This window comes from Microcebus murinus, chromosome 2 (assembly GCF_040939455.1).
Source record: "Microcebus murinus isolate Inina chromosome 2, M.murinus_Inina_mat1.0, whole genome shotgun sequence".
In the NCBI taxonomy this organism is placed as follows: domain Eukaryota; kingdom Metazoa; phylum Chordata; class Mammalia; order Primates; family Cheirogaleidae; genus Microcebus; species Microcebus murinus.
In genome coordinates, this window is record NC_134105.1 from 40,612,387 (window position 1) to 40,639,810 (window position 27,424).

General features: G+C 42.1%; 2 protein-coding genes and 1 long non-coding RNA gene across 5 annotated transcripts; 1 reads left to right on the plus strand and 2 right to left on the minus strand.

The window, feature by feature from the left end:
* Positions 1-3,261: 3,261 nt before the first annotated feature.
* On the minus strand, positions 3,262-8,589 carry CZIB (CXXC motif containing zinc binding protein). Of its 2 annotated transcripts, none has more exons than XM_012776286.3 (8): positions 8,483-8,589; positions 8,186-8,269; positions 6,693-6,749; positions 6,254-6,335; positions 6,011-6,042; positions 4,594-4,671; positions 3,823-3,888; positions 3,262-3,523 (listed from the first exon to the last, which is right to left on the minus strand). In XM_012776286.3, exons 1-8 carry the CDS (start codon positions 8,564-8,566, stop codon positions 3,446-3,448), a joined length of 561 nt encoding a protein of 186 aa, XP_012631740.2. In that variant the 5' UTR covers positions 8,567-8,589; the 3' UTR covers positions 3,262-3,445. The 2 variants fall into 2 exon arrangements, with proteins under 2 accessions (XP_012631740.2, XP_012631739.2); XM_012776285.3 differs by having other exon boundaries at positions 8,447-8,581.
* Positions 8,590-10,205: 1,616 nt separating this feature from the next.
* MAGOH (mago homolog, exon junction complex subunit) lies at positions 10,206-22,303 on the minus strand. Of its 2 annotated transcripts, none has more exons than XM_012776287.3 (5): positions 22,125-22,303; positions 19,109-19,167; positions 17,378-17,488; positions 12,040-12,122; positions 10,206-10,475 (listed from the first exon to the last, which is right to left on the minus strand). In XM_012776287.3, exons 1-5 carry the CDS (start codon positions 22,210-22,212, stop codon positions 10,376-10,378), a joined length of 441 nt encoding a protein of 146 aa, XP_012631741.1. In that variant the 5' UTR covers positions 22,213-22,303; the 3' UTR covers positions 10,206-10,375. The 2 variants fall into 2 exon arrangements, with proteins under 2 accessions (XP_012631741.1, XP_075854680.1); XM_075998565.1 differs by having other exon boundaries at positions 12,034-12,122.
* LOC109731167 (uncharacterized) lies at positions 22,295-27,141 on the plus strand. The gene is made up of 4 exons (XR_012915385.1): positions 22,295-22,552; positions 22,778-22,930; positions 24,742-24,914; positions 27,055-27,141. It is a non-coding gene; the product is annotated as an uncharacterized LOC109731167 (long non-coding RNA).
* The last annotated feature ends 283 nt before the right edge of the window (positions 27,142-27,424 follow it).

The following is a 27,424-nucleotide window of genomic DNA, read 5'->3' on the forward strand; positions in this document are numbered from 1 at the left end:
GCAGGTGCCAGGGCCTCTGTATGCTGTAGTTTGGTCAGAGAGAGACCCCTGGTGGCTGCCAATGCACATAAACATACTGCAACTCTCATTCATGAACCATAATCAGGGATAGTGAACTCCTATCCTGGTTCCACCTCTTCCTCACGTTATGACCATAGGCAAGTTATTTTGCCTCTGTCCATGAACTCCTCTTGGCAAAATGGGGATAATTACTATAGCATGGGGATGTTATGATGATTTGCTGTAACAATATAGGCAAAGCACCTGGCACACAGTTGAAGCTTAATCTGTATTCTCTTACTGCTCTGTGCTATCTACTGCTGCACTTCCAGTCCTTACTGAAATGCTGACCTCATCTGAAGAGTGAGTTCCCCATAGCATTGGTCTTAAGACCACCTGAATCTTGCAGGGCTGAAAAAGCTATACCTTGTGCTTATGTTGATGGTGAACATTGGGTACATGGAGCTTCCCCAGGGGCCTCTCCTACTGGCCTGTCCCAGTGCTCAGCATTTGTACTGACAGCTCCCCTCACCCTTCCTTCTTGTTTCAGATTCATGTTAGGAAGGGTTCCAGGGTGGTAGCAAGGATACCAGACACTTAACTACTGATCCTTAGCCCAGTTAGGACTCATACACATCTTGCACATTTGTACAGAACTCAACCATTTGTAAGCTCTTCCCTATGCACCAGCTGAGTTGATCTCAACTCTAGAATGCGCAAAAATTATCCCCATTTTACATGCAGAAGAGTGGATGGTAATTACCCCACCGATCTACATCACCACCTGTCATTAATCAGTTTTCATACATAAATGGGTCTGTTTTATCTATTGTCCCACTGGTCAGTTTGTGTATTACAGTGACAATACCATGTGTCTTAATTGCCATTGCCTTATACACATTCTGATATCAGGTAGGGAAAGTCTCCTGTCTTACGTAGATTTCAGAATCAAGTTCTATTTTAACATGTTGAGATTTCTATTGAAATTTAATTTATAAATATAATTGTTGGAAATGAGCACCTTTGTAATATTAAGTCTTCCTATCCACCAATAATAGTGTAGGTCTCCATTTATTTAGGCTTTAACACTTTTCACTAAAGTTTAATAGTTTCCTCCATTAAGGTCACAAATCTCTGCTAGGTTAATTCCTAGCTATTAATACTTTCTGGGCTATTGTTTGGTTACTGTTACAAATAGTGTCTTCTTGTACTCTGCTTGTTGCTAGTGCATCAAAATGCATTTGATTTCTGTGTATTGATCTTAAATCCAGCACCTGTTAATTCTTTTGGCTTTTTCTAGTGGAAAATCATAATCTGAGGAAAATGGGTTGTTTCTTCCTTTCCAATCCTTTCCTCTTTATTTTTATAGTCTTATCGCACTATTAGGGACCTCCAGGACAATGATGAATTAAAGCAGTGTTTGAGGGCATCCTCATCTTACCTGATCTTGATTGTAATTTTTCAAATATTTTATCATTTATTAAACATGGCATTAGGCTGGGCGCGGTGGCTCACGCCTGTAATCCTAGCACTCTGGGAGGCCGAGGCGGGCGGATTGCTCAAGATTAGGAGTTCGAAACCAGCCTGAGTGAGATCGAGACCCCTGTCTCTACTATAAATAGAAAGAAATTAATTGGCCAATATATATAGAAAAAATCAGCCGGGCATGGTGGAGCGTGCCTGTAGTCCCAGCTACTCGGGAGGCTGAGGCAGGAGGATTGCTTGAGCCCAGGAGACTGAGGTTGCTGTGAGCTAGGCTGATGCCCCGGCACTCACTCTAGCCTGGGCAACAAAGCGAGACTCTGTCTTCAAAAAAAAAGTGGCATTTGCTCTGTTTTCTGTAGATAGCCTTTGTGAGGTCAAAGTGGTTCCCTTCTGTTCCTAGTCTGCTAAGTTCTCTGGCTTATTTTTGTTGTTAATGGGGGTTGAATTTTACTGAATACTTTTTTTGCACCTATTAACAATCTATTTCATTTTTCCTTTAATGTATTAATGATTACTTGGGTTCCCCTCCCTATTTCCTGAAAGATGAGAAAATAACTTAAAATATAAAGAAAGCCTTGAGATCCCATTAGTGTTTGTCCTTTATGAGCTTAACACACACTTGCTGGTACCAAGACTAAAAAACAGAAAGGCTGCTTACCCAGCCCAGTGTTTCCTGTATTATCTGCTTCCTAGATAGGCAGTGGACTGGACCCACTGAGCAAGGGCTGGCTAAGAGAGGACTGAAGAAGCCCTGCTCTGTTAGGTGCACAAAAGAGCTCAGGGGGCCAGCAACATAGGGGACCTAGAGGAAACACAGTATGACTGCCAGACTTCAGAGGGGACAAGGTAGGCACCTCTTTGCCACCTTGGGGATGGCCAACTTTGCCTAGAACCTGAAGGTCGCCTTCCTATAGCCTCACAATAAGCTTGAGAGTGGGTAGACCCTTTTCTGCTCCCAGAAATGGGAAACAAAGATACTCATTTTTGCTTCCTAAGAATTCTAGCCTCCAGCAGAACACTGGAGAAATAAGGTCCCTGGTAACAGGTTTTCCAAATGGTGGCTTCGCCAGTGTGAAGGCATGAGCTTCCCCTCATGATTTAGTATGCACTGAACTCTATCTACTGCATGGAGGATCTTCTGACCAGGGAACCAAGCTCATGAGGCTTAAAGGGCTGTGACTACTGCCTTTACAGCTCCAAAGGGTTGTCTGGGGACAGAAGAATACATAGGTGTGGTCACAAGGGGACAAACCAGGACCGGCAGGAAGAGCTACAAGGACCACAGAGGCTGACTTAGAATAAAGAACTTTCACACTGACTCTCCTGATGGGCAGGGAGTCCAATCAGAGCAAGTAAGCAGAGACTTGATGACCATTTGCTCTTTTGTAAAGTAGCTACATGCCAGGACTGCTGACCTCTAAAGTCCCTTTTAGCTCTGAAATATGAAGTGACATCAGTTAACAGAGATGGCTGGTTTTACCTGAGAGCCAAGCTGGGCAATGCAGTGTTTTGGCTGAGGACTGCTGGTCCCGTGGCATCATTCCACAGGCTCTGCTACCCTTTGTGCTGCTGACTTTTATACCTTTGATCTGGGCTGACCTCGTTCCCCACGAGCTAGAGATCTTAGGAGCCAAGTCCTCCTACATATTTTACAAATTGGACTAGGTACATGATTTAAATCTGAGAGAAGGTGCCAGAAAGCAAGCAATGACCCCCAGTGTGAATACTTATTTGTGGAGGGAATGGCTGCAACCTGATTCCACCTTCATGCACCAGTTCAGCACAAACAGGAGCTTTATTGGTGGGGCTTGGGAAGCTCTGACAGAGCCCAGCATGCAGACTGGGAAGGTTTGGTATAGCTGCCAGGAGACAAGGGAAGAGGGGACTGGCCTCAGTGGGCTCTGCTGCTTAGAGGACTTTGTCCCTTCTCAATCCTTCAGGGTAAGTTTGCAGGAAGAGTTCAGCATTTCACAAACTGGTGGGTGACCTCGTAGATTCCCACAGACTCCTGGGCCTTTTCATCATAGTCAGTCCAGTCCTGTGAAATAAAATGGCAATGTTAGCCTCACAAGGCAGAAAGGGACAGTGTGGAGAGAACCAGGACTTCAAAGGCCCAGCTCAGGCTCTGTCTAGATATTCATGAACATGTATGACCCTGAACAGAGCCAGGTAGCCCAGGCCTGCAGACAGTACTACACTTGGGCCATTTAAATAATAAAATCACCAACAAAAAGCACAAAAATGCAGAGTCAGCTTTCCATTGCTGAGCCTCGTTCACCAAAAGGGTAATTCCCACCAGGTACCCTACAGCACCTTTAAGGCCCCAAAGCTTCGTACCTTCTCCTGCAGATTAACGTCACTGAACACTGTGCCTGATTCCACACCCTCAGCAGCAAACCCAGCCTGCAGGGGACAGGAAGGCAGCAGTTAGTCTTGGGAAGAGGAGGCACTGGGCTGGCATGTGAGGGCTGGCTGGGTTGCTGGTCTTGCAAAGTCTTTGAGATGGAGGACAGAGATGCAGCGTGAGCAGCCGTTCTGGAGTAACTGCTGAGCTTCCAGGACCTGGCAGCCTCCGTGGGACCAGAGCGGTTCCTCCAAATTCCAGCCCTGGACCAGAAAGCAGGAGGCATGGGGTAAAGTCTTTTGCAACTGCTGCTTTGCTGAAGTACTTGGGCATGTCACTCCCCTCTCTGGACTTTAGTTTTCTTATTTATGAAATTGGGATGACAGTACTCTCTTCTGCCTACCTCACAGATCTGTGTGAGGTGAAAAGCTGCAAAAAATAAAGGAGGACAAGCACTAGCTCTGGAATCAGACAGACCTGGGTTCAAATTACGGCTCCACTGCTTACTATGTGACCCTGGGCAAATTGCAAAACCTCTGAAGTTCCTTCCTCATCTGAAGAATAGGATGAATAGCTTCATAAGGCTACTGTGAGGATTAAATGCATTAACATGGAAAAGTGATGGGTGTGGTGCCCAGCATATAGTGGCCACTTAGTAAGTGACAGTCATTACTAGTCCATGATCTCTGTAGGAAGCATACTTCTGCTATCACTTCATACGCCCCTTCCCTAGAGATACAGGTTCCCCAGGAAGACACACACACCTGCGGCTGGAAATCCACTGGTTCAAGGCCCCGGCACTCAAACTCTACTATTGTCTTGAACTTCTCATTGTCTTCAGCCTAGAAAGGAAGCGTGTTGAGGAGATAAGCCCAAATGCACCCTCAGGATGACCCCATGGCCCCTGCCCTTCCTGCCAAGTTGGCCCTTACTACCCCTGTGAGCCTAGAATGGGACATGGGAACAACTCATCCCCTTCTTAAAAGAAGCCTTCCTTGGGCACCTGCTCCCCATGAGGCTTTCCACGGACATGGCTGCTGCAGAAAAAGTGTGGATTCTGGAGTCAGCCTGCCTGGATGTGAGGCTGAGCTCTGCTTCTCTTCCCCTCGAGGCCCAAAACCAGGCTGAGGAAACCTCTACAGGTTTATGGTGAGAATCTGCAAGGTGTGTTAAATGTCTAGAATAGTACTTGACGCTATGCTCAATAAATGATAAAATTATCAATACCAAAAATATGAACAGAATGTTAAACTACAAGATCTCCAGATCATCCAAACAGTCCTGGCACACACAGCCATAAAGCCTTTAGCTAACCATCTGCCATGCTTTGAGGGCAGAGGGCTGACCTAGAGCCTTTGGCATGGTATATGTATGTGGAAGGGTACCTCTTGGGGGGTGAGTAGCCAGGAAATTCATGCCTACTTGACCCACTGACCCAAAGACCCCAAGTGCCATACCCATACATTTATTCTCTTCCTGTCATTTACCTTAAAATAAATTCCTGTGCACCAGCAATGTGTTTAGCACTGGTAAGGCACTTCTCTGTTGGGCCCTGGTTTATTTTCTGTTTGCTCATCTGCTCCACTAGATTATGATTTACTTGAGGGCAAGTCCTCACTTAATTTCTCTCTTTAACTTCAGAACAAAGCCAAAAATTTGGCACAATTCAGACATTTTAAGTAAATATCAAATAAGGAATGAGTGAATATAAGTAACTGCCCTTCTTTAAACAAACAGACTCAAAAGCACACACTCCTTCCCTTGCCTTTGGGTTTGTTATGAAGTATCGAATAACTATCTAATAACATCCACGCTATCATGATATAGGATGCACCCAATGACTATCCCACCTATGGTTTCAGAGATTGCTAGTCCCCTAAAATGTAGATAAGGCAAGTGATCTCAGTGATGCAAACTGAGCAGCTAGGTTGGGTCAGCAGTCCCCTGAGCAACCAAAGCCCAGAGTTTATAAGGTTCTACGATAGCCTTTTCATGAGTCTTCTCCCTACCAACCACTCAGTGTATGGTAGATAAATGACTGAGTGAATAAACAACTAAGTACATGAGTGAATGTCCTGTGGCAGGTCACTCTCATGCAGATGTTAATTCTAGAACTCAGGCCTCCTAGCTCCCAGTTTAGATTCAACCCCACCACACCTGCCACCACAGCAGCAAACTTACATTATAAGGCTTGATGGTGCTGCTCAAAATCTCTGAAACATAAAAAAGAAGACAAAGTTGACTTGAGTCCATACCCTGGCCTCACCCAGGTACCCAGATGTGGCACCAGGAAAAAGAGATCCCTGCATGGGGTTCAGCACCTTAGGCCTGAGTCCACCATAGATAACATGAGCCTGCTTTTGGTATTGTACCAGGAAGCTGGCGGCTACTCTCGCAGAACTAAGTATTCTTGGCATGACCTACCAATGGAGTTTTCCCGTGCACAGAGCTTGCACTTCTGGACCATGGAGGCACTGCCACGGCCACCCTTCAGGGCCACACTGTCCTGGCAAAGAGCAAACAGAACCTCTAGTCACACATCAATTAAATGCTACAGTCCTGAAGAGATCCTGTCCCACTATCCAGTTGAAGAGAGCAAGATCCAGAGTGGGGAGTGAATTGCTAGGACAAGAATCCTGGGGAAGATTCCTGAGAATGAGGATAGGGCTTCCCCTTAATTTTGAACTCTGCTTCACATCTCAAAGATGCCTTTTGTTCCCAGTGCTGATCACACTGATGCCTACCCTCCCAAACCACAGAAAAGCAGGGCCTAAAGGGCCAGAGAGATTAGGGCCAGTTTTCCCAATTCCTGCCCAGAGGTGTACATGTGTTTTTGAGTATGGTGGTGGTAGGGAACAGTTACCATCAGCCGGATGTACTGCCACTTCTCTGAAATCTCACCACAGTTGCCACATTTCATCTTGGGAGGAAAAAAGAATATTAGTAAAGCAGCTGGCTCAGTTGGGCAGACACGGAGAGAAGGAAAAGAACAGTGTGAGGTGGGCAGTCTCATAACCTACCTTCTTGTTGGCAATCTCACTTCATCCTTACAACTAGCCCCAACAAAGACATAACCAGACTTATCTCTGGGCAAAGGACAGGTCAAGTTGTTTCTCATGTTGGCACACCCACCCTCCCATAAGTGCCTGGTCTGGCTGGTGATTCAAGGCTCCTGTGGTACAGAAATGGCCACAGCAGGCCCCCCACCCACTCTGCATGGTTGGGAGCTTCTTTTGCATTCCCACAGCCTACAGGTACTAGTCAATCTGGTACTACTTTTCTGTTTCCTTTAGCAGACTCTGCTTCTTAAAACCAAAAAACACTGATTCCCCAAATAAGCCCTGGCACTCAGGCTTCAGAATACTTGGAAATAAATGCGGGCAGAGGTGGTTTCTTGAAGGACAGGGCTTTTGACAGGTACAGAAGAATGCTGTGATTTAGAAGGAAAATAAAGCAGAGACTGAGATACAGAATAGTGAAGGACCTCAAACTATTTGGGTGAGGAGGAGGACCTCTTTAGACCATGGCACTAGGGTACTAGATTTACCAGCGTGGGACAGGGAAGGGTGAATTATGCACAAAATTAAACTATTTCACAACAAATAATATCAAATCAACAAATAAAGCCAAAGGAGAAATTATTCACCTTATTAAGTAATCACAAGGTCCCTTCATGTAGTATTTCATTTAGTGTCTGTTTAGTAAGACCACGAAATGCTTAACCAAGAGAAAAATTACAAAAGGAAGCGTTCCAACACTGCCAATTAAAGATGAACCAACAGGCAGGGAGCAGTGGCTCACGCCTGTAATCCTAGCACTCTGGGAGGCTGAGGCGGGAGGATCGCTCAAGGTCAGGAGTTCAAAACCAGCCTGAGCAAGAGTGAGACCCTGTCTCTACTATAAATAGAAAGAAATTAATTGGCCAACTAACATATATAGAAAAAAATTAGCCGGGCATGGTGGTGCATGCCTGTAGTCCCAGCTACTCGGGAGGCTGAGGCAGAAGGATTGCTTGAGCCCAGAAGTTTGAGGTTGCTGTGAGCTAGGCTGACGCCACGGCACTCACTCTAGCCTGGGCAACAAAGTGAGACTGTCTCAAAAAAAAAAAAAGATGACCAATAAACTTTAAAAAGCAAACCTAAAATTCTAACCAGAAAAAAAGCCGAAAACTTAATATGTCTGGTTAAATATTTCTCATGCGGCGGAAGAGAAAGCTCCCATTCAGTACTGAGATCAGAATGGGCCACCTCTTCCCGGGGCGGCCCCCAGTGCCTTACGCGGAACCCTTACGAAGCGCACTGCCTCTCCGATGCTCCTCCCTTCCCCCTGTCCAAGGGCCCCGCCCCCCAGTCGCACCTTCAGGTACCACCGAAAGTCCTCGCCCATTGGCCGGAGGTTGGTGACGTTCTCCAGCGTGGCTTTGAGCTGCAGCGCGATTTTCTGAGGAGGGAGGACCACAGCGACCGTGTCAGTGCGCCTGCGCAGCCTCACGAGCCTACGTCTAGCCCCGACCTGCCCCTCCCGGCACGAGCTCTGCTTCCCGCTCCTTCAGCGCTAGTCCACGCCCTTCGTTCCCTTCTGGCGCGAGCTCCTGCCTCCCAGGTCCTCGCCACCTGCCCCTTCATGCCCCGGCGGCGGGTCGCCTCCCCTCACCCCCATAGTGTCCCGGCTCAGCCCGGCGCTGGCTGCGGCCGTTACTTTCCGGCCCGTCGTAAAAGGCGGCCGTGGTCTGCGCATCCTCAGTGCGGTCCTCGAGCGGGCGGGGCGGGCGCGCAGCTGCTCGAGCTTTCCGCCGGGCTCTTCCCATTAGTTAAACTGACACGTGTGAATGTCAGCTAAGTCCGTGACTAACCCGCAGAAGCCTGCCTCCAGGAATCGGTAATGCACGTCGATTTTGTGCCAGCACTAAGGGAACAAGACAGCTCCTGCGCGAAACCACTGCTAGGCATTCTTCCGCCTCTCAGTTCTCGTTCCTGGCCCTTCACTACTCTGCTTTCCCTCACACTTGGTCCCTACCTGCCCTTGAAACTTCTCAGATCACGCCGGTTCCCCCTGCCCAGGAGTAGCCTCGCTGATTTGGAGATGCTGCCTTTCTTCTCTAAACGGTCCCTTCCTGTTTCACCTGGTTTCGAGACCGGGTTTGTAGGCCACTCTTCAAGTTGTCAAGTGGCCGCGTCCTCATCGTGGTCCCTGTGACTAAATGCTCCCCTTCAGCTGGCTATTTTTGGGCTCCCACCTGCTTACCCTTCTATCATACGATTACTGAACCTTGTTTTACCTGGCCTTTTGTCCAGGTACATCTGAGACCATGCAAGAGCTGTGGACATCCACATCCAAGACTCACAATCCAAGACTCACAATCTTCTGAGGTCTTGTCATTTATTATTTGGAGTTTTGTTTTGTTTTGAGTACTTAAAGACCAGATGGATGAAGGGTTTTTTTTTTGCCTCATTGCCCCAAGTACCCTTATAGCAGGAGGTGCACTGGATTCAGGAAACCTAACATCTCAGCGCTGCCCCTAACTTGTTCCATAGTCTCTGAAGGAGGCAGAGTGTAGTGGAAACAGCACTGGTCCAGGAGTCAGAATACTTGGTACCTTGTCCCAATCTGGCCAGTCTTTACAGGTGTGAGTTGCTAATCAATTCCCTTCAATCAAATGAGGCTTATCAAATCTAGTTCCTTTCAGCAAGTGCAATCTGTTCAATCAGCAATTTGCCTAAAGAAGCCGTACAGTTTAGCAGAAAGAAAAAGTTCCTATAGATCTACTTGCTGAACAAATTTACACACAATCTGTACCAACTTGGTTTCAGACCTTACTGGCTATTGTTATTCTGATTATAAAATGGATTAATGGAAAACTTTTCTAAGACCAGGCATTTTATCCCTTGTAATGTACTAAACCAAAGCATTCCCACACACACACTACTGAACTATAGATGTATTTATGAAAGGGGATTTAAAAAACCCCAGCCACAATATTTCACACTTAAAATTAACAATGCTTCATTAGAATCATCAAATAGTGTTTAAACTTCCTTGATGGTATTGATTTTACGTTTTTGAATCATGATCCAAATAGGGTGCAAACATCATATTGATTAATATGTCTCTTAAATCTTCTTTGTACATCCACCTCCATCTGTTTCTCTTGTAATGTATTGAAGAAACCAGGACATTGGATCTGGAATTTCCTCTGGAAATTCTGATTGATTCTGAAATGCTGATTGATTCCATTTGTATTTTTCTTAGCATGTTTCTATATTCTTTTATTTCCTGTAAAATGGCAGTTATATCTAGAAAGTTGCTTAGATTTCATTTTGGGGCAATACTTCACATAAGATGTTAGTATTTTATTATACAAAGTAACTGAAATGAGTTCACATGTTCAGGTCTTTATAAAATAATAAAAATTGGATTTTATCATGTATTTATTAAAGACAATCATTTATAGCTTATAAAAATATTGCCCTGATATACACAAAAATTTCCTGGTAAAGGTAATTAAAAACTACTCCCAACCCCCTCATGTCCATACCAATATTCAACCTAGATTGGTTTAATCTTGAAGTGTAATCCAATAAGACTGAAGACCAAACACTTCAGGTCCTGGACAAGATAATAAAATACTCGTAAGCCTTCTGGATCCCTAAAATACAAGAAGAAAAAAATGTTTAAAAAGCTGAGAAAAAATGGCAAAAAATATCATTTGATAACCCTACTTATTCATCTACCAAGATGTTCCTTGAACTCAGAACAATTAAGTGTCCATAAAGAAAGAAAAGGCTATTTAAAGGGAATATTATGAGATCATTTAAATATGCTGAGTTTTTTAAATGGGGAAATGCTTACATAGTATTAAGTGAAAAAAAATGATTAAAATAAGATTGTTGATCTCAACTATATTTTTTGTGCTTTTTAAGTTTTAATGTACAGAGAAAAGACTAAAAAATACTTCAAGATATTAATAATGGTTGTCCAACTGATAAGATTATGGATAATTTTCCCTTTCTACTTTTATACATTTCCTGTATTTTCTACAATGAGCATGTATTACTTTCAGAATAGGAAAACTTTTTAAAAAAGTAGCAGTACTAAGCAAGACCAAGAGGTTGAAGATGACTGTGGCATCACCGGCTAAGAACAAGGAGGCTGTCCAAAGGAAGACAATTATGCCCAACATTGACTAGAAGTCAGTCTTATCTAATGCCAAATCCTCAAAACACAAGAACCAAAGAGATTGCCAAATTCTTTTTTTTTTTTGAGACAGAGTCTCACTTTATTGCCCAGGCTAGAGTGAGTGCTGTGGCATCAGCTTAGCTCACAGCAACCTCAAACTCCTGGGCTCAAGCAATCCTGCTCCCTTAGCCTCCCAAGTAGCTGGGACTACAGGCATGCACCGCCATGCCCAGCTTATTTTTTCTATATATATTAGTTGGCTAATTAATTTCTATTTATAGTAGAGACAGGGTCTCACTCTTGCTCAGGCTGGTTTTGAACTCCTGATCTTGAGCAATCTGCTCGCCTCGGCCTCCCAGAGTGCTAGGATTATAGGCGTGAGCCACCACGCCTGGCCGAGGTTGCCAAATACTAAGGATCCGTTGTAGCATATAGATTCATGTCTCAACTTTATAATTTGCCCCAGTGACAGCATGAATTTTAATACTTAGATCCTAAAAAATGTCAAGTTTTACCAAAGTCAAATTTAAGATGTGAACGGTCACATCTTAAATTTGAGACATAGATTCATGTCTCAACTTTATAATTTGCCCCAGTGACAGCATGAATTTTAATACTTAGATCCTAAAAAATGTCAAGTTTTACCAAAGTCAAATTTAAGATGTGAACGGTCTGAACGGCCAGTCTGAACGGTCAACACTGAAAAGGCTACTCAGACTGAGAAGACTCTACAGTTTATCCTGAGTGCTTATTTTGGCATATTTCATTTTCTGTTCTGGCTGCTCCTATGCACATTAATCTGTATGTGTGTGTGTCACCAAGAAGCTCTTAGTAGCAATGATTGAATGAAATACCAAAAGTAGTAGGAGCAAGCCTTCAAAAATATTTGGAGTCCCTCCCAAATAAGGAGGACAAAGCTGCCACCTCTGTCTTGCACTTGCACCAGATCTTCCCAAATGGTTCCCATTTGGTTAAGAACTTCTTAATCTGCTCCAAAACAGACACAACTGGATATAAGGATCACGTACACTTACTTGGATTGATTGACATCAATAAGGGAACCAATTTTTGATGTTGTGAAAGAAATGTGTTCATCTCCAATGACGATTTCAAGCTCCTAGAAACATTTAAAAAATCTAAGTTGAGTAGAACTGGATTATTCTTCAAGCACACAGGAGAAGGGTTTATCATTTGCCAAATCACAAACAAGACTACAGATGAACACAAAAACAAGGACAGTTCACTCTAAGCCCTAAACTGTGTTAGGCACTAGAAACAGATAAATACTGGTTTAGCCCCTGAGAAGCTCATACTCTTAGAGGAAGCTGTATTCTCAAGGCTCTACCATTTCTGAGATTTGGAAGAAATTACATACAATTTTGTATAGAAGGTTTCATTGTTAACAATGTGGTGTAACATGGATAAATGTGTTTTGTTGTTGTTTTTGGAGATAGAGTCTTGCTTTGTCACCCCGGCTAGGGTGCAGTGGCATCATCACAGCTCAGTGCAACCTCAAACTTCTGGGCTCAAGCAATCCTACCCCTCAGCCATCCAAGTAGCTGGGGACAACAGCCACGTGCCACCATGCCTAGCTAATTTTTTCCATTTTTAGCAGAAAAGGGGTCTTGCTCTCACTCAGGCTGGTCTTGAGCTCCTGAGCTTGAGTGATATTCCTGCCTCAGCCTCCCAGAGTGCTAGGATTACAGTTGTGAGCCACTGTGCCTGGCCTAGATCTGTGTTTTAAAACCACAAAAGGATCTAATCTTTCTGGGCAACATGAAACAAGGAAAGTGTTCCAGACCTTGGGATCTCAGCTTTGTCACTTCCTAGCTGTGTGACCTTGGGTCTCAATTTCTAAGTAGTGACATGAGTACTATAAACCTTCAAAAAATATCTATGGGGGTGGCTACCGTGTGCCAGGTATTATTCTCAGTACTTGTGACAGAGCAGTAAAACCAAACAAAACCAAAGAAAGATCTCTGCCCTGTGGAACTTAGATTCTAGTGAACTGTGCTTATTTTTTCTTCTTTTTCTCTATTTCTTTTTCATTTATAATCAAACAGAAAATAGAAAAAACTGAAACCAATGTTCCCAATACCTAGATTTGAAAAATGTTAATATTTTGTCATACTTGTGTCAGATTTTTTTTTTTAAAAAAATAAAACATTACAAAGTTTATGTCCACTTCCCATTCTGTTCTTTTTTCTGCATTCCCTGAAGTTGAGGTGTATTCGTTCCACTCATATTTTTAGATTTGGCAGTATGTTTTAAAAATTTTACATAAATGGTCATACTATAAGTATATTTTTGCTTTTTTTTTTTTTTTTTTTTTTTTTTTTTTTTTTTTTTTGAGACAGAGTCTCGCTTTGTTGCCCAGGCTAGAGTGAGTGCCGTGGCGTCAGCCTAGCTCACAGCAACCTCAAACTCCTGGGCTCGAGTGATCCTTCTGCCTCAGCCTCCCGGGTAGCTGGGACTACAGGCATGCGCCACCATGCCCGGCTAATTTTATATATATATATCAGTTGGCCAATTAATTTCTTTCTATTTATAGTAGAGACGGGGTCTCGCTCTTGCTCAGGCTGGTTTCGAACTCCTGACCTTGAGCAATCCGCCCGCCTCGGCCTCCCAAGAGCTAGGATTACAGGCGTGAGCCACAGCGCCCGGCCTATTTTTGCTTTTTAATTCAACATTGTTTATGAGATTTATCCATGTTGAGTTATGTAGATCTAGTTCACTAGTTTTAAATGCTTTAGATTATTCCATTTCCCTACTTAATAAGACTGAAGTTCTACTTTTTTTTCTTTTTTGAGCTAGAGCCTCACTCCATTGCCTAAGCTAGAATGTAGTGGCATGATCATAGCTCACTGCAACCTCAAACTCCTGGGCTTAAATCAAAATCCTCCTGCCTCAGCCTCCCAAGTAGCTGGGACTATGGGCATGCACCACCACCTGGGCCTCCTTGAATGCTAGGATTACAGGTGTGAGCCACTCTGTGCCTGGCCCCCAATTTTTTTACTATAAACAGTGTGGCAAGAATAGTCTTCTATGCACTTTTTCATACATATGTGAAAATGTCTCCAGGAAAATTCCTAGAAGTAGGATAAGTATTTTCAACTGTGCCACAGACCACCAAATTGCTCCTTAGAATGGTTGTACTAATTTTATTCCCACCAGTAACATAAGAACCCCCTTTTTCTCATATCCTTTTAAAAACATGGTGGGTTTTGTTTTTATTCTAATGGGTTCAAAATGTTATCTCATTATTGTCCTAATTTTCCTTTTATTATTTTCATGTTTACTGGCCACTTGTTTAATTCTGTAAATTATCTATTTGCCCATTCTACCACTAGGTTGTCTTTTTATTAATTTGCAGTTCTTTATATATTCTGGATAGAAACCCTTTGCCAGTTATGTTTTGCAGATATCTTCTTCCAGTCTGTGGCTTATCTTTCAATTTTATCTTGCTGTCTTTTATCAAACAGAAGTTTTAGATTTAAAGAAGTAAAATTTACCAGTCTTTTCCCTTGGAGTTTTTTGTTTTTTTTGAGACAGAGTCTTACTCTGTTGCCCCGGCTAGAGTGCCATGGCGTCAGCCTAGCTCACAGCAACCTCAAACTCCTGGGCTCAGGTGATCCTCCTGCCTCAGCCTCCCGAGTAGCTGGGACTACAGGCATGCACCACCATGCCCGGCTAATTTTTTCTATATATTTTTAGTTGGCCAATTAATTTGTTTCTATTTTTAGTAGAGATGGGGTCTCCTTCTTGCTCAGGCTGGTTTAGAACTCCTGACCTTGAGCAATCTGCCGGCCTTGGCCTCCCAGAGTGTTAGGATTACAGGCGTGAGCCACTGCACCCTGCCTTCCTTGGAGTTTTAAAAACTCTTTCTTTACCTAGAAATAATAAAAGATAGTCTATATTTTCTTCTATGTTTTAAAATTTTGCTTTATTTCCATAGTCTAATTTAAAATATTCTATAAATTTACTGCCAATCATCCTGATATAATTTGTTAAACAATTCATCCTTTTCCAATTAACTTGAAAGTCCACCTTATAATATGCTGTTCTACATTTCCATATATTCATGAGTTTGTTTCTAGGCTATTTTGTTCCACTGGTTTACTTGTTAATTCCTGAGGGAATATCACACTTCAAAATGACTATAGTTTTATAAGAAATCTTCAGTGTTACCTTGGCTACTCTTGCACTTTTGATCTTCCATGAATTTAATGCTCATTCTGTTAGGTTCTAGGAAAAAACCCCACTATGATTTTAAAATTTGAATTAGAGTGAATTTACATATTACTTTGTTGAAAATCCACATCTTTATAATACTGAATCTTCCCATATGTAAAAACAATACATATTTTAGCCCTTCTATAAAGTTTTGTATTTCCATAAGTTTTGTATTTCTTGTTAAAAATACTCCCAAGTTCTTTATAACTTTTGTTGCAGTTATGGATGGGATTGTTTTTAATGACACTATCTGATAGGTTATTGCTGATCTGAAGGAATATGCCTTGCCCTCTTCATAGACTTGTTGTGATGACTGAGTTAACAGAGCTGAAAATTTTACAAGTGATAAAGCAAAATACATATATTTCGTATTATTGCTATCCTCTGGACATAAATTAAAAAGTTAACTTTAACAAGCAGTAAGGGTGTGATTTTTAAAAAAAACTTTTTAAGGCCGGGCGCGGTGGCTCACACCTGTAATCCTAGCACTCTGGGAGGCTGAGGCGGGCAGACTGCTTGAGGTCAGGAGTTCGAAACCAGCCTAAGCAAGAGCGAGACCTTGTCTCTACTATAAATAGAAAGAAATTAATTGGCCAACTAATATATATAGAAAAAATTAGCCGGGCATGGTGGCACATGCCTGTAGTCCCAGCTACTTGGGAGGGTGAGGCAGAAGGATTGCTTGAGCCCAGGAGTTTGAGGTTGCTGTGAGCTAGAAGCCTGGGCAACAAAGCGAGACTCTGTCTCAAAAATAAATAAATAAATAAAATAAAATAAAATAAAATAAAATAAAATAAAATAAAATAAAATAAAATAAAATAAAATACTTTTTAAAGAGTTGGCCTATCATTTTGAGGTTAATTACGTATGAGCTTATATGGGTTTTCATTTTAATTAATAAATATAATTATTACTGAGCTTTTACCATACACTGGCTAGAGAGACAGCAGTGAAAAAAATTGGTAAAATCCTTGTACTGAATGAGCTTGCATTTGTGTGTATGTCTATTGTGGCAAGGGATGAAGGGAGACAGGTTAAGTAAGGAAAAGCAAATAAGACAGTTTTAGACAATAAATGTCACTAAGACTAAAACAGAGCTTATTTTTTAAAATGATGGGGAGAGGCTTAAATTGGATGGACAGGCAAGATATCACTGAGAAAGTAACTTTTGAAGACCTTAATAATAAAGATAGTTTTGTATAGAGTTAAAGGAAGACTATTCTAGGCAGAATGTGGCAAGTTCAAAGGCCTTAAAGACAGACCCACCTCATTAGAAATGAGGCTAATAAGGTTTGAACACTGAAAGATTGTGAGAATGACAGAAGGTGGGAATTAGGATTTTAAGTGTAGTGGGAAGCCCCTAGACCATTTAAATCAGTGGAATACACAAACAAGTATACATTTTTAAAGATCACACTGGCTTCAGGATGGAAAAATGGATGGTATGGGACAAGAGGAGAAACAGGAAATCAATCAGAAGTCTGGATTAGGGTTGCAACAGTCACAGTGGACAGCTGATAATTCAATCAAACTTGACAGTGGCTTTTATTTTTTTAATTAACAAAATGGTCGTTAGAATAAATATATAAGCCATGAATTTACATAATACACTTAGTTACTTGTATGATTTTCCTTCTATTAGATTGTTGAAATAACTTTGTTATATCGTTGTATCCCCACAATGCTTTGTCTGTAGCGGTTACTCAGTAAGTGAGGTAGGCAGCAGGTTTGAGAAAGGGGGTTGTCATAAGAAGAAATTCAGGGTGGGCTCTAGTGATACTGGCCAGTAGTATCACTCAGGGTGGGGAACCTGCAGCCTTAAGGCTTCATGTGGCCTTCTAGGTCCTTAAGTGCAGCCCTTTGACTGAATCCAAATTTTACAGAACAAATCCTTTTTTAAAAGGGGTGCAGCAGAGAAAGATGGAGCTTTTCCTGCCTCTTCTGGTGCTTAAAAAGGAACAATCTTGAAATCAGAAGGCCGCAGGTTCTCCACCCCCTTAGACCAAGGTGCTGGTAATCTGCTTTGTGCAGGGCTCAATAACACACACACAAAAGTGGATTCACTGTCATATGCAGAGCAGTAAACCTTATTTTATTTGTAAAATTTCTGCACTACAGGATGATCAATAAAACACTCACCTGCCGGCCCACTCGGTCAGGTGGAGGCCACAAAGCATCATCTTCTTTGGTAATTTCACTGTCATCAATTATTCTCTTCAGTTCCTCCATCACGCTTTTATGTACATAGGCCTGAAAGCAAGTTAAAAACAAAATTTAAGTTGTATCCTGAAGCAGTGCTCTGACTCAGAAAGTAATGGAAGATAAAAAACAACTGCTCCTACAGACTTACTTCTGGCACCTTCTTAAGTGAGAAGACATTCACACCTGACCTCAGCATGCTAAAGGAGAGGGACAGAGTCAGAAGTACCCAATAACTACAACCCAGTCACCCATCTAGTTGTTACTACCTCCTGGTACAGCCTGGTCACATGGAACTTCTCCCTGTTCACATACCCAACTCACACCTGAAGCCCAAACAGATCTGTGAATGTGCCCTGCTATGGTTTGAACGTTTATGTCCCCTTCAACACTCACGTTGAAATCTAATCCCCAGTTCAACAGTATTAAGAAGTAAGGCCTTTAGGAGGTAATTAGAGCCCTCATGGATAGGATTAGTGCCTTATAAAAAAGCTCAAGGGAACAAGCTGGCCCCTTTTTGTTCTTTTGCCTTCTATGGACACAGCATTTCTCCCCTCTGGAGTATGCAGTATCAAGGCACCATCTTGGAAGCAGAGACTGAGCCCTTACCAGAAATCAAACCTACCAGTACCTTGATCTTGGACTTCCCAGCCTCCAAAACTGTGAGAAAATTCTATTCCTTATAAATTACCCAGTCACAGGTATTTCATTATAGCAGCACAAAATGGTGCTGGTTATTCTCAGCTAGATAACATGCTTCTGAGGAGCAGAGATATGTCTTTTACAATACATTTTGCATACTAGCTGTGAGGACGCTGACAATGTATGGATAAGTATGAAATCAACAGCTAATTGAATATAATAATATGAAAATATATTGGCCGTTAAGACATGTTCGAATGTGATGAAGTGGTTAAAAGGAAAGAGTAGCTTTGATAAAGCCTTAAGTGTGTGGCAGAAATCACAGCAGCATGGAGCACATGGACTTTAGGGAGGTAGGCATGGGTTTGAATTTCCACTGTAATGCTTACCAGCAGAGGTGACTTGAAACAAGTCCCATAGTTAATATCTGGGCCTTCATCTTCTTATTTGTAAAGGAGATATAATACCCCTCCACACACACATGGGCTAATAATCAAGGTTAAATAAGATCATATATGTAAAATACCTAGTGCCATGCCTGACATCTAACATGCATTCAGTGATGTTAACTGCTTTCCTATGCTTCCTTTCCCCATTTAGATGCAAATTAAACAGCTCTCCCCATTGAGTGTTTCATGCCAGGGAATACACCAAGCACATTAAGTATAACATATTTAATTCTATGATAGCACTTGGGAGTGGGGGTCAGAGTAGGTTTTATTATCCTTGTTTTTGCAGATGAAGAAACAGAAAACTTATCAAGTTCAGACAGGGGACTTGCCCAAGGTCATATGGTTAGTAAACAGGAGATTCAGGGTTCAAACCAAGGTATGCCAGACTTTGAATGGTTACCAGTAATTGATTCAGCAATGTAAAAGAAAATACAAACTAAAAGATTTGAGAAATAATCTAGAAGCTATCCACAGACATATATATACTTTCCTATTTTATAACTTTCAATACTACTCCCAGAAAGAACAAAAACAATGCAAAACAAAAGGCTGAACTCTATTGAACGAAGGCTCATACCTCTTTTCTGATCATGACATCATTTTTGTAATTGCTGTTGTTGGCATATCTCAATTTCCCTGTGAAGGAAAAAAACAAATGTATAATAAAAACATATGAATAAAGCATCACTGTCCTACCAAGACTATCAGCTGTTGCCTAAAATATATCCTAACTTGCTCTTCAAAGTGACTAACAGATTTACTATTTGTACCTTTGGTGTTTCAACAATACTAGTCTTTCAGTTTTTCACTTCAAGCTATTAAACAGCCTCACAGCTAACTATACAGCTGACACTGAACTACAGTTCTTGCTAAAGGCCGCTCGGAGTGGTAAAAGAACACAGGCAGGCTCTTTTGTGACTCACATCCTGCCAATCACATTTTTGCAGGATAATGTCCTGGGCTAAAAATAGGGATAGTAATTAATAACTTACCTGCACACAGGACCTCCTGAGGCTCAAATGAGTTGTAAAGGCATTTTGAAAACAATAGGCTTTTGAAAACAAAAGCATCCTATTGTTTTATATTATCGTGTGACTGTGTTAACACTCTGTTCTATTACTGTGATGGAAAAGTTGTGCTTTTATCACTGAGCACATTTGGTACACAGGGCTCTTTTTGTGCATGTGTGCATCCAACAGGCTAATTTGAATATATGGTGGGGACAAAGGAGAAGAAAAAAGGAAATAGAAGACATGATTTCTTTTCCCCCTGTAGACTAGAAAACACACCAAATTAATTAACTTCAACAGTCAAGGCTTATCATACAGGTTCTGCACTGTTTCTCTGCCTCAAGTCTCTTCCCTTTCAGTACACTCCTCATACAGTGAACAAGGTTTTAAGTAACATACCTATCTCACTAGGTTACTCTAATATAGGTGTCCTCAAACTACAGCCTGTGGGCCACATACGGGCTGCCTAGCACATTTATCCGGCCCTTGGCCCTTCGGGTGTTTTTGCTGCCACTGCCTGTCCTGCTTAGCAGCCGACTTGTCCTGGGCCTATAGTGCACACTCTCCAATGGTCTGAGGGACAGTGAACTGGCCCCTGTTTAAAAAGTTTGAGGACCCCTGCATACTTTGATACTGTTAATGGCTTCCCACTGCCTTCCAAACTCCTCAAAATGACATATAGCTAATAATCTGAGCCCAGCTGCCTTTCCGGCCTCACTCTTGCAATATTCTGCTATCACACTGCTGGAGTCAATTAAACGACTTGGTTTCTGCCTGAAACATGACATGTACATTTTGGTTTTCAGCTCTTTGCTGTTAATGCTGTCCAAAATACCGTCTTGACTCTTCTTGGACTCCTAACCAACTCCTACACATCCCATCCCAGCGTCACGTCATTTTATGTAGGAAATCTTCTCTGATCCTGAAGCTAGGTTAGGTGCCTCCTCTCTGTTCCCAGAGACCCCTCTGTTTCTTTCTACTACAATACTCAACATACTGTCACTGTTTACAAATCTATCTCCCTTGCAGTCAGAGTTTATCATATTTATCTTTATGCCTTCATTTAGAGGATGTTTTCTGTCATCCTTGATTCTTCTTTCCTCCCCCATAGTGAAAGGTGGTCTTACTAATAAAATAACCTATCTAACAGAAGAAAATAAATTATCAAACGGAAAGAAAAATAAACCCACAACACAACTACCTTTTGTTTAATTAAAACACGTGTGGCCTAACTTGTTAACTCTTTCTCAGCCTTGAAAAAAGTTCCTGAGCAGACAGTTGGAGCATGAACTTCCCCTGGTTCCTCAAGAAGAGACAGTATCAGATGCCTTCTTCTATCAAGAAGAAGAAACTAATTTCTACTATCAATCTGTTATGTGAGAAAAAGCAAAAGCCAACACAGCAGCTTCACAGCCGCTTTTGTTATCAGTACCCTGAAGCAAAGAAAAATGCCATTTTTACCTCTTAAAAGGACTAAGCAACTTTCCTCGGTGCCTGACATTTCTTTCCTCCCTCCCTGTGTCATGGCCACACACTCTCTATCTCCCTCTTTCTTTCACAAGAAAATAAATGAACTTTTTCTTTTGGATATCCTAATAACTGAGAATTCTCCCCCCTCCCCCACAGACTTCACATCCTAACACACAGTGCCCCCTCCCCAAATCCTATTAATGAGCAAAGTCCAACTGATTTTGCCTCCGACAGTATCCTAAATCCTTCTCTCCAATTCTACTATTTCTCTAGTCCCAACCAACATTCCTTTTGTCTTGATAACTTTAACCATCTTCTAATCTGTAGCCCTGTTTCCACTCTTACACATTCTGCACCCAATAGCTAGAATGCTTTATCAAGAACAAATCACATCTCTCTGCTTAAAACATTCCATTTCCAAACTCTTTATCATGGTCTATAAAAACCTACCCTACTAGGCTCCTACTTGCCTATCCAACATCATCTCCTACTATTCTCCCCGGAGCTCACTACCCTTCAGCCACACTGGCCACCTGAAACATGCCTAGCTCATTCCTGCCTTTCGGTCTTGACACTTGCTGCTCCTCCTCTGCGTGGAATGCTCCTCCCGTGCTTCACAAAGCTAGCTCCTTCTTGTCAGACAGAGTTCAGTACAAATATCCCTTCTCCAGAGAGCTCTCTAATGGCCACCCTCTCTAAAAGTAGCCCACCCAACAATTCTATCATTTCATTTCCTGACTACTCATCACTTGGGAATTATCTTTTTATTTATAATATCGCTCCCAACACTAAAACAGTTCCAAAAGAGGGGAAGTTTGTCTATCTTCGCTGATGTATCCCTAGAGGGTGGAACACAGCCCAGCACAAAGTGGACGTTTAATCAACCTTTGTTGAATGAAGCACTCTGGTCAAAATGTCACTAAACAGAAGCCTCTGCACATGGATAGAAAGACCCAGCGGGGCGGACACAGGAGCGTTCCTTTCAGGGTCGCAATACACCGGTCTCGGTCCCTTCCTCCTTTAGCACCCCACCCATTCCGAACCCCTGGCTTCTCCATTCGCCCGCCCCCAGGCCTAGTCCCTGCTCCCGGGGGGGCGGGACGTTGCTCTTACCGTCGGGTCGGAACTCAAACTCCAGGAACTCGTGGCCGAACTTGCCCTTGTGACCCACGTAGTAACGTAGATAAAAGTCACTTTCCATAGTTCTCAGAAGGCAACTGAGACCAAACTTTAAGAAGAAACCGCACAGCCACGGTACGCGCCCAGCACTGACGTATATGGGGGCGCCCGGAAGTGACGTTAGGAAACGGCGTCGCGTGCCGTGGAGGGGCCCCTCCCCGCTCCCCTCCCCTCCCGGAGGTGGGCCCAAGACTGCCACGCCCCCTCTCGCCGAGGCGGGAACTAGGTCCCTTCAATGCAGAGGAAGGCCAAATAGCCGCCATCTCCAGGTCGAAGTGGGAACTAGGCCGGGGTTCTCGCAAAGCCTGAGGCGGAAGGCAGGTGGATGGCCTCTGGGCTTGGAGGACGCAGCACGCCGTGGTGTGTGTGTCGAAAGCTGGCTTCCACTAAACTTTCCTGTTTAAGAAAACAGTTCTCAGTGACCCCTTCCCTGAAGCCCCAGTAGAAATTCCGTGGAAGTAACTGGCCCGAGCTTATGCCCCATTTTATTCCTTTCCACCTTTTATTTCTTCCTTTCTACCTCATTGGTCTCTGGAATAGGCGCTGTGAGGAGAAGTTAAACTGAATGTTTGCTTTCCCACTCGCAGTCATCCCACTTACCCGCAGTGATTCTTGGACCTGGCTACACAGCAGAATCACCGGAGGCGCCTCTTGGAATACTGATGCCTGGGCCCCACCCCGAACCAATGAAAATCTCCGGTGGTGGACCTGGGCACTGGTATTTTATGTAAAGCGCCCAGGTGAGTCAGAGTTGAGCACCACTGCCCAAGGGACTCCTCTGTGAAGGCTGAAGCAGTTGAAGGGTTTTTAAGGGGGGGGGGTGTAGAAAGAGGTGGCGGTGACATGACTTAACTGCACTTTACAAAGATTGGCCGTGGAAAAAAACTTAACGGTTGAGTAGGCCCAGGGCAATCAAAATCATAATTATAGGAGCCTGCTTTAGCTCGTCTAAATTCCAGCCACAGGAAATGGTTCTAGAGACTGTGCTAAGATGACGCCATTCTTGGGGCCTGGCGACTATAACTGTATACAATTCTGTAAATCAGGCCAGTAGTCTCGGTTGTCATTCCCGGTCTTAACATTGAGTCCTTTTCTCCCTAAAAAATCATTGGTAGTTGAGTATGGAGTGGGTGGGGGGAATAACTGGAGACTTGGGTTAAAATAATCCCTTGTGTAACAGTAATTCACTGTCTGTAGGTGAACTGATTCAACCTTTTAGACCTCAGTTTCCTTATCATTAAAATGAACATAATAATGTACACCTGGCAGAGCTGTTGATAAGAAACAATGCGTTGGAAAATACTTTGCAAACTGTAAACTGCTATAAAATCATTAGGCATTTTTATGACAAAACACCAGATATGGGTAGTAACAAGGAATTGTACAAAAAAAGGAAGAAAGGTATTAAGCACCTAATAAATGTCAGCTCCCCGGCAGAGCCCTATTACATGTGCTTGTTCTTTCAATCATCACAAAGAAACACTGATACAACTGACTCAGTGCAGATTTTATATTTCATTCGGGTCATAACAGAAGATTTTCTTTGCTATGAAGAATTATTCATTTCGGGCACCTTTATGAACATAACACAGGGAATAGAAATCTTCAACAACTTGCAAGTAAATGTTGTAAAGTTGGACTGAATTTGGAAAATTTAGTGAGTGTATATACAGATGGTGCACCTTCCATGACAAGAAACATGAAGAATTTATTGCACAGATTCTAAAAGTATTTAACATATCCAGATGCTCTCATTTCTTTTCTTTGTGTCTTGCATCAGCAAAATCTCTGTGCTAAAGCTACAGCTTTAAGTGACACTTTGCAACAAGTTATAAGTATAGTTAACTATATTTGAGCAAATGCAATATGGCATCTTCAGTTTTGTAGCGCTAAAGTTGAAGGATGAAGTATTCAGCTTTGTCATCTTTCTAAAGTGTATTGGCTATTGCAGGGACAGGTGTTAGCCAAAATTTTATCTCTGTGAGAACAGAGAGTTAAATTTTATGAAGAACAGAATCAGCAATGTGAACTATTGAAGAAAGATTTCTATAGGAATGTAGCATTTCTGTGTGATATGTCAAATCAAAATGACTTGAATATTTCTTTGCAAGGTAAAACTAAGTCTATATATGATATGTGGCAAAAAAAATCCAAGCATTTTGAAAAAAAAACTATCTTTTTTTAAAAACAATTCTTCAAAAGGAGATTTCAGATGAATGTTTTCTCCAGTTAGCAAAAGTCACTGATGAGCAGGAAGATATATGCAAATCATTTGAAGAATACACAGCTATTATAGACCTATTAATTGTAGAATACAATGAAAGATTCACTAACTTTAAGAATTATGACATCACACTCAAATTGGCATTTCAGCCTCACCTAGTTGATATCACCAATGCACCTAAAGAACTATAGATGGAATCGATTGAGTTCTCAGTAGATGACATTTTAAAGTCATTGTTTGATGCTAAGAAATATCCAATTGAAATATGGAAAAATGTAGTAGAATACCCATGACAACGTGCCTGAAAAATGCTTTCTTGCTTTTCAGCCACTTATAGCTGCGAATCTACATTCTCCTACCTAACCCAAATCAAGACGCCCTTAAGGTCACAAATGACTGATACCCATCTAGAGGATCAATTGAAACTGCAGACCTCCATGCTGTAATCAAATATTCAAATGCTTTCCAACAGAAAGCAAACACAACAAAGTCATTAAAAGGTCAGTTAACTTTAAAATTAACAAATAGGTTTCATTGTTTGAAATTATTAAGTAGATTCTTACAAAATAATGTACATTTTAAAGTATATCTAATTGAAGTTTGTTGAATGCAGCCTTATTTGATTACAGCTAAATTAATGTGGCCTTCCAACATGAGCAGGTTCCCCACCCCTGTACTAATATATATTCTAACCACAGTTCTGGACCCTCTCTCTGGAACATTTCCTTCAGGAAGACCTTCCTTAGGGTCTCATAGACTGGATTAGGAGCAGCCCATGTGCTTCTACAGTATTCTGCGCTTCCCACATTGGCAATCTTATCCCTGCATTGTAATTGCTTGTATGCTCCTTAGTTGCTGTCTCTGCAAGCTCTATAAAGATATGTCTTGCTCACCATTGTAGCCCCCACCATGACACATCCTAGTGTCATGAATGATGCTGAATTCAGGTACCGCATGCACACAGACTAACTCTACCATGTTGTCTCATACCCAAAAATCTGGATTTACTTTCCAGCCTGATTGGAATCAGTCCTTTAAATTTCTTGGCACTTTTGTTTCGAACTCCTGACCTTGAGCGATCCTCCTGCCTCAGCCTCCCAGAGTGCTAGGATTACAGGCATGAGCCACCACGCCCAGCCAGCACTTTTGTTATTTGGCACATCTGCAGATGCCCAGATTCACCAGTTACATTATAATTTTACTCTTGGAAAAGAGCCTTGTGGCAATCTCCTGATAAGACCTATACTTTCTTTTTGAAGTACTGCATGAAGTTCTGTTAAGTTGAAGGGTGGTCTTGAAATCCTGAGCTCAAGCAATCCTCCTGTCTCGGCCTCCCAGAGTGCTAAGATTACAGGCGTGAGCCACCGTGCCCAACCTATTCTTTGATATTTGAAATATGTTCATTTTAAAAATAAAAATATAAAAGATGAACAAAAATGTGTTAATAAAAGCATCTGTTCTGTAAAATGTGGATTCAGTTAAAAGGCTGCACTTAAGGACCTAGAAGGCCACATGTGGCCTTAAGGCCACAGGTTCCCCACCCCTAGATTAGTAAGTGATGAGGTTGGAGGAGGGGCAGAAGCTAAATCACAAAGGACCTTACAAGCCATCTAAAAGAGTTTGGGCAAACTCAAAATTATTGAGTTTTAATGCCAGGGAAGCAGTTGAAGGGCTTTAAACAGGAAAGTGAAAAGAGGTGGTAGTGACATGACTCATTGAACTTTAGAAAGATCACTGTCTGCAATGTTGTAGGCTGGATTGGAAAATGGAAAGACTAGAAGTATGATATTTGAATAAGTAGTTGTTAAAATAATCTAAGATGGTGTTAATCCAAGATGATGATGACCTGTACTCAAGTAGTGGCAATGGTGATAGAAAAGTAGATGGATTTGAGATGGAATACCATATTTTAAGGGGTGTGCAAAGGAGACTAAGATGTGGCCAGAGAGCTAGGAGAAAAACCAGGAGTATGATATCAGGGAATCCACAATAAGAGTATGCCAAGAAAGGAGTGGCCAACAGCATTAAACACCACTTCTGGGTCAAGGAATGTAAGGACTGAGTGTTTACAAGTTTTATAACCAAGGAGGTACTGGATGACCATGGTAATAGCAATCCCAATGGCATGGGAGTGAGTGGCAGGGCAGAAGTACTGTGATACAAGTAGGCAAAAATTTTTATGGAAGCCTAGATGTGAATTACCTAACCCAGTCTGAGAGGATAGGCAAGGCTTTTTGGAGGAGGCATTACCCAAGTGGAGTACTCAAGGATGAATAGGAGTTAGCCAGACAGAGGCAGAGAAGGAAAATTTAGGCAGAGAATGCTATGAATACATGTGCAAATTGCCCTTTGGGAGCACTAAAAAATAACTGTGACTTTGGGCAATTACTGCACCCACGTCCTCATCTATAAAATGGGAATGGATAATATTGATAGGATTTATCTCACAGATTGTTGACAAAGCTTGAGATAATTTATGTAGAATACCTGGTACACATTAGGGACTCAATTAGTGATAATTCACTCTCCCCCTCATTAAAGCATCACACTGAAACAATACTTAATGATTTTAAAATATGAATTTAATCTCTCTCTAGAAACAGTGCACTGATTTTACAAATGTCCACATTTGGTTTTCAGTTTACCAAGATGATGTCAGTACAGCTAGCGATATGCAACACGCCACCTTCAGTCCCTTTGCCGCTGGAAGAGAAACCAGACTGCAAAGGCACCAAGTACAGAAGCTAATGGAACTCGGAATGACAAGACAAGAATAGTAGAACCAGTTAGTGTGACACAACATTCTAACATGCCTGACTGTTACATCAAATACAGTAATCTGGGGGTGGGTGGGGTGAAGACAAACAAGGAAAATCCACTTGGGTACAATGTGATGGAGTTTGCAAACCAGTACTTTACCCCTAAATTAACAACAGCTTGTATAGAACAAAATGCTATTTTAAAAGTACATGGTTTGTACAGGTATTTGTTTTCTCTTGTAGTTTTTATA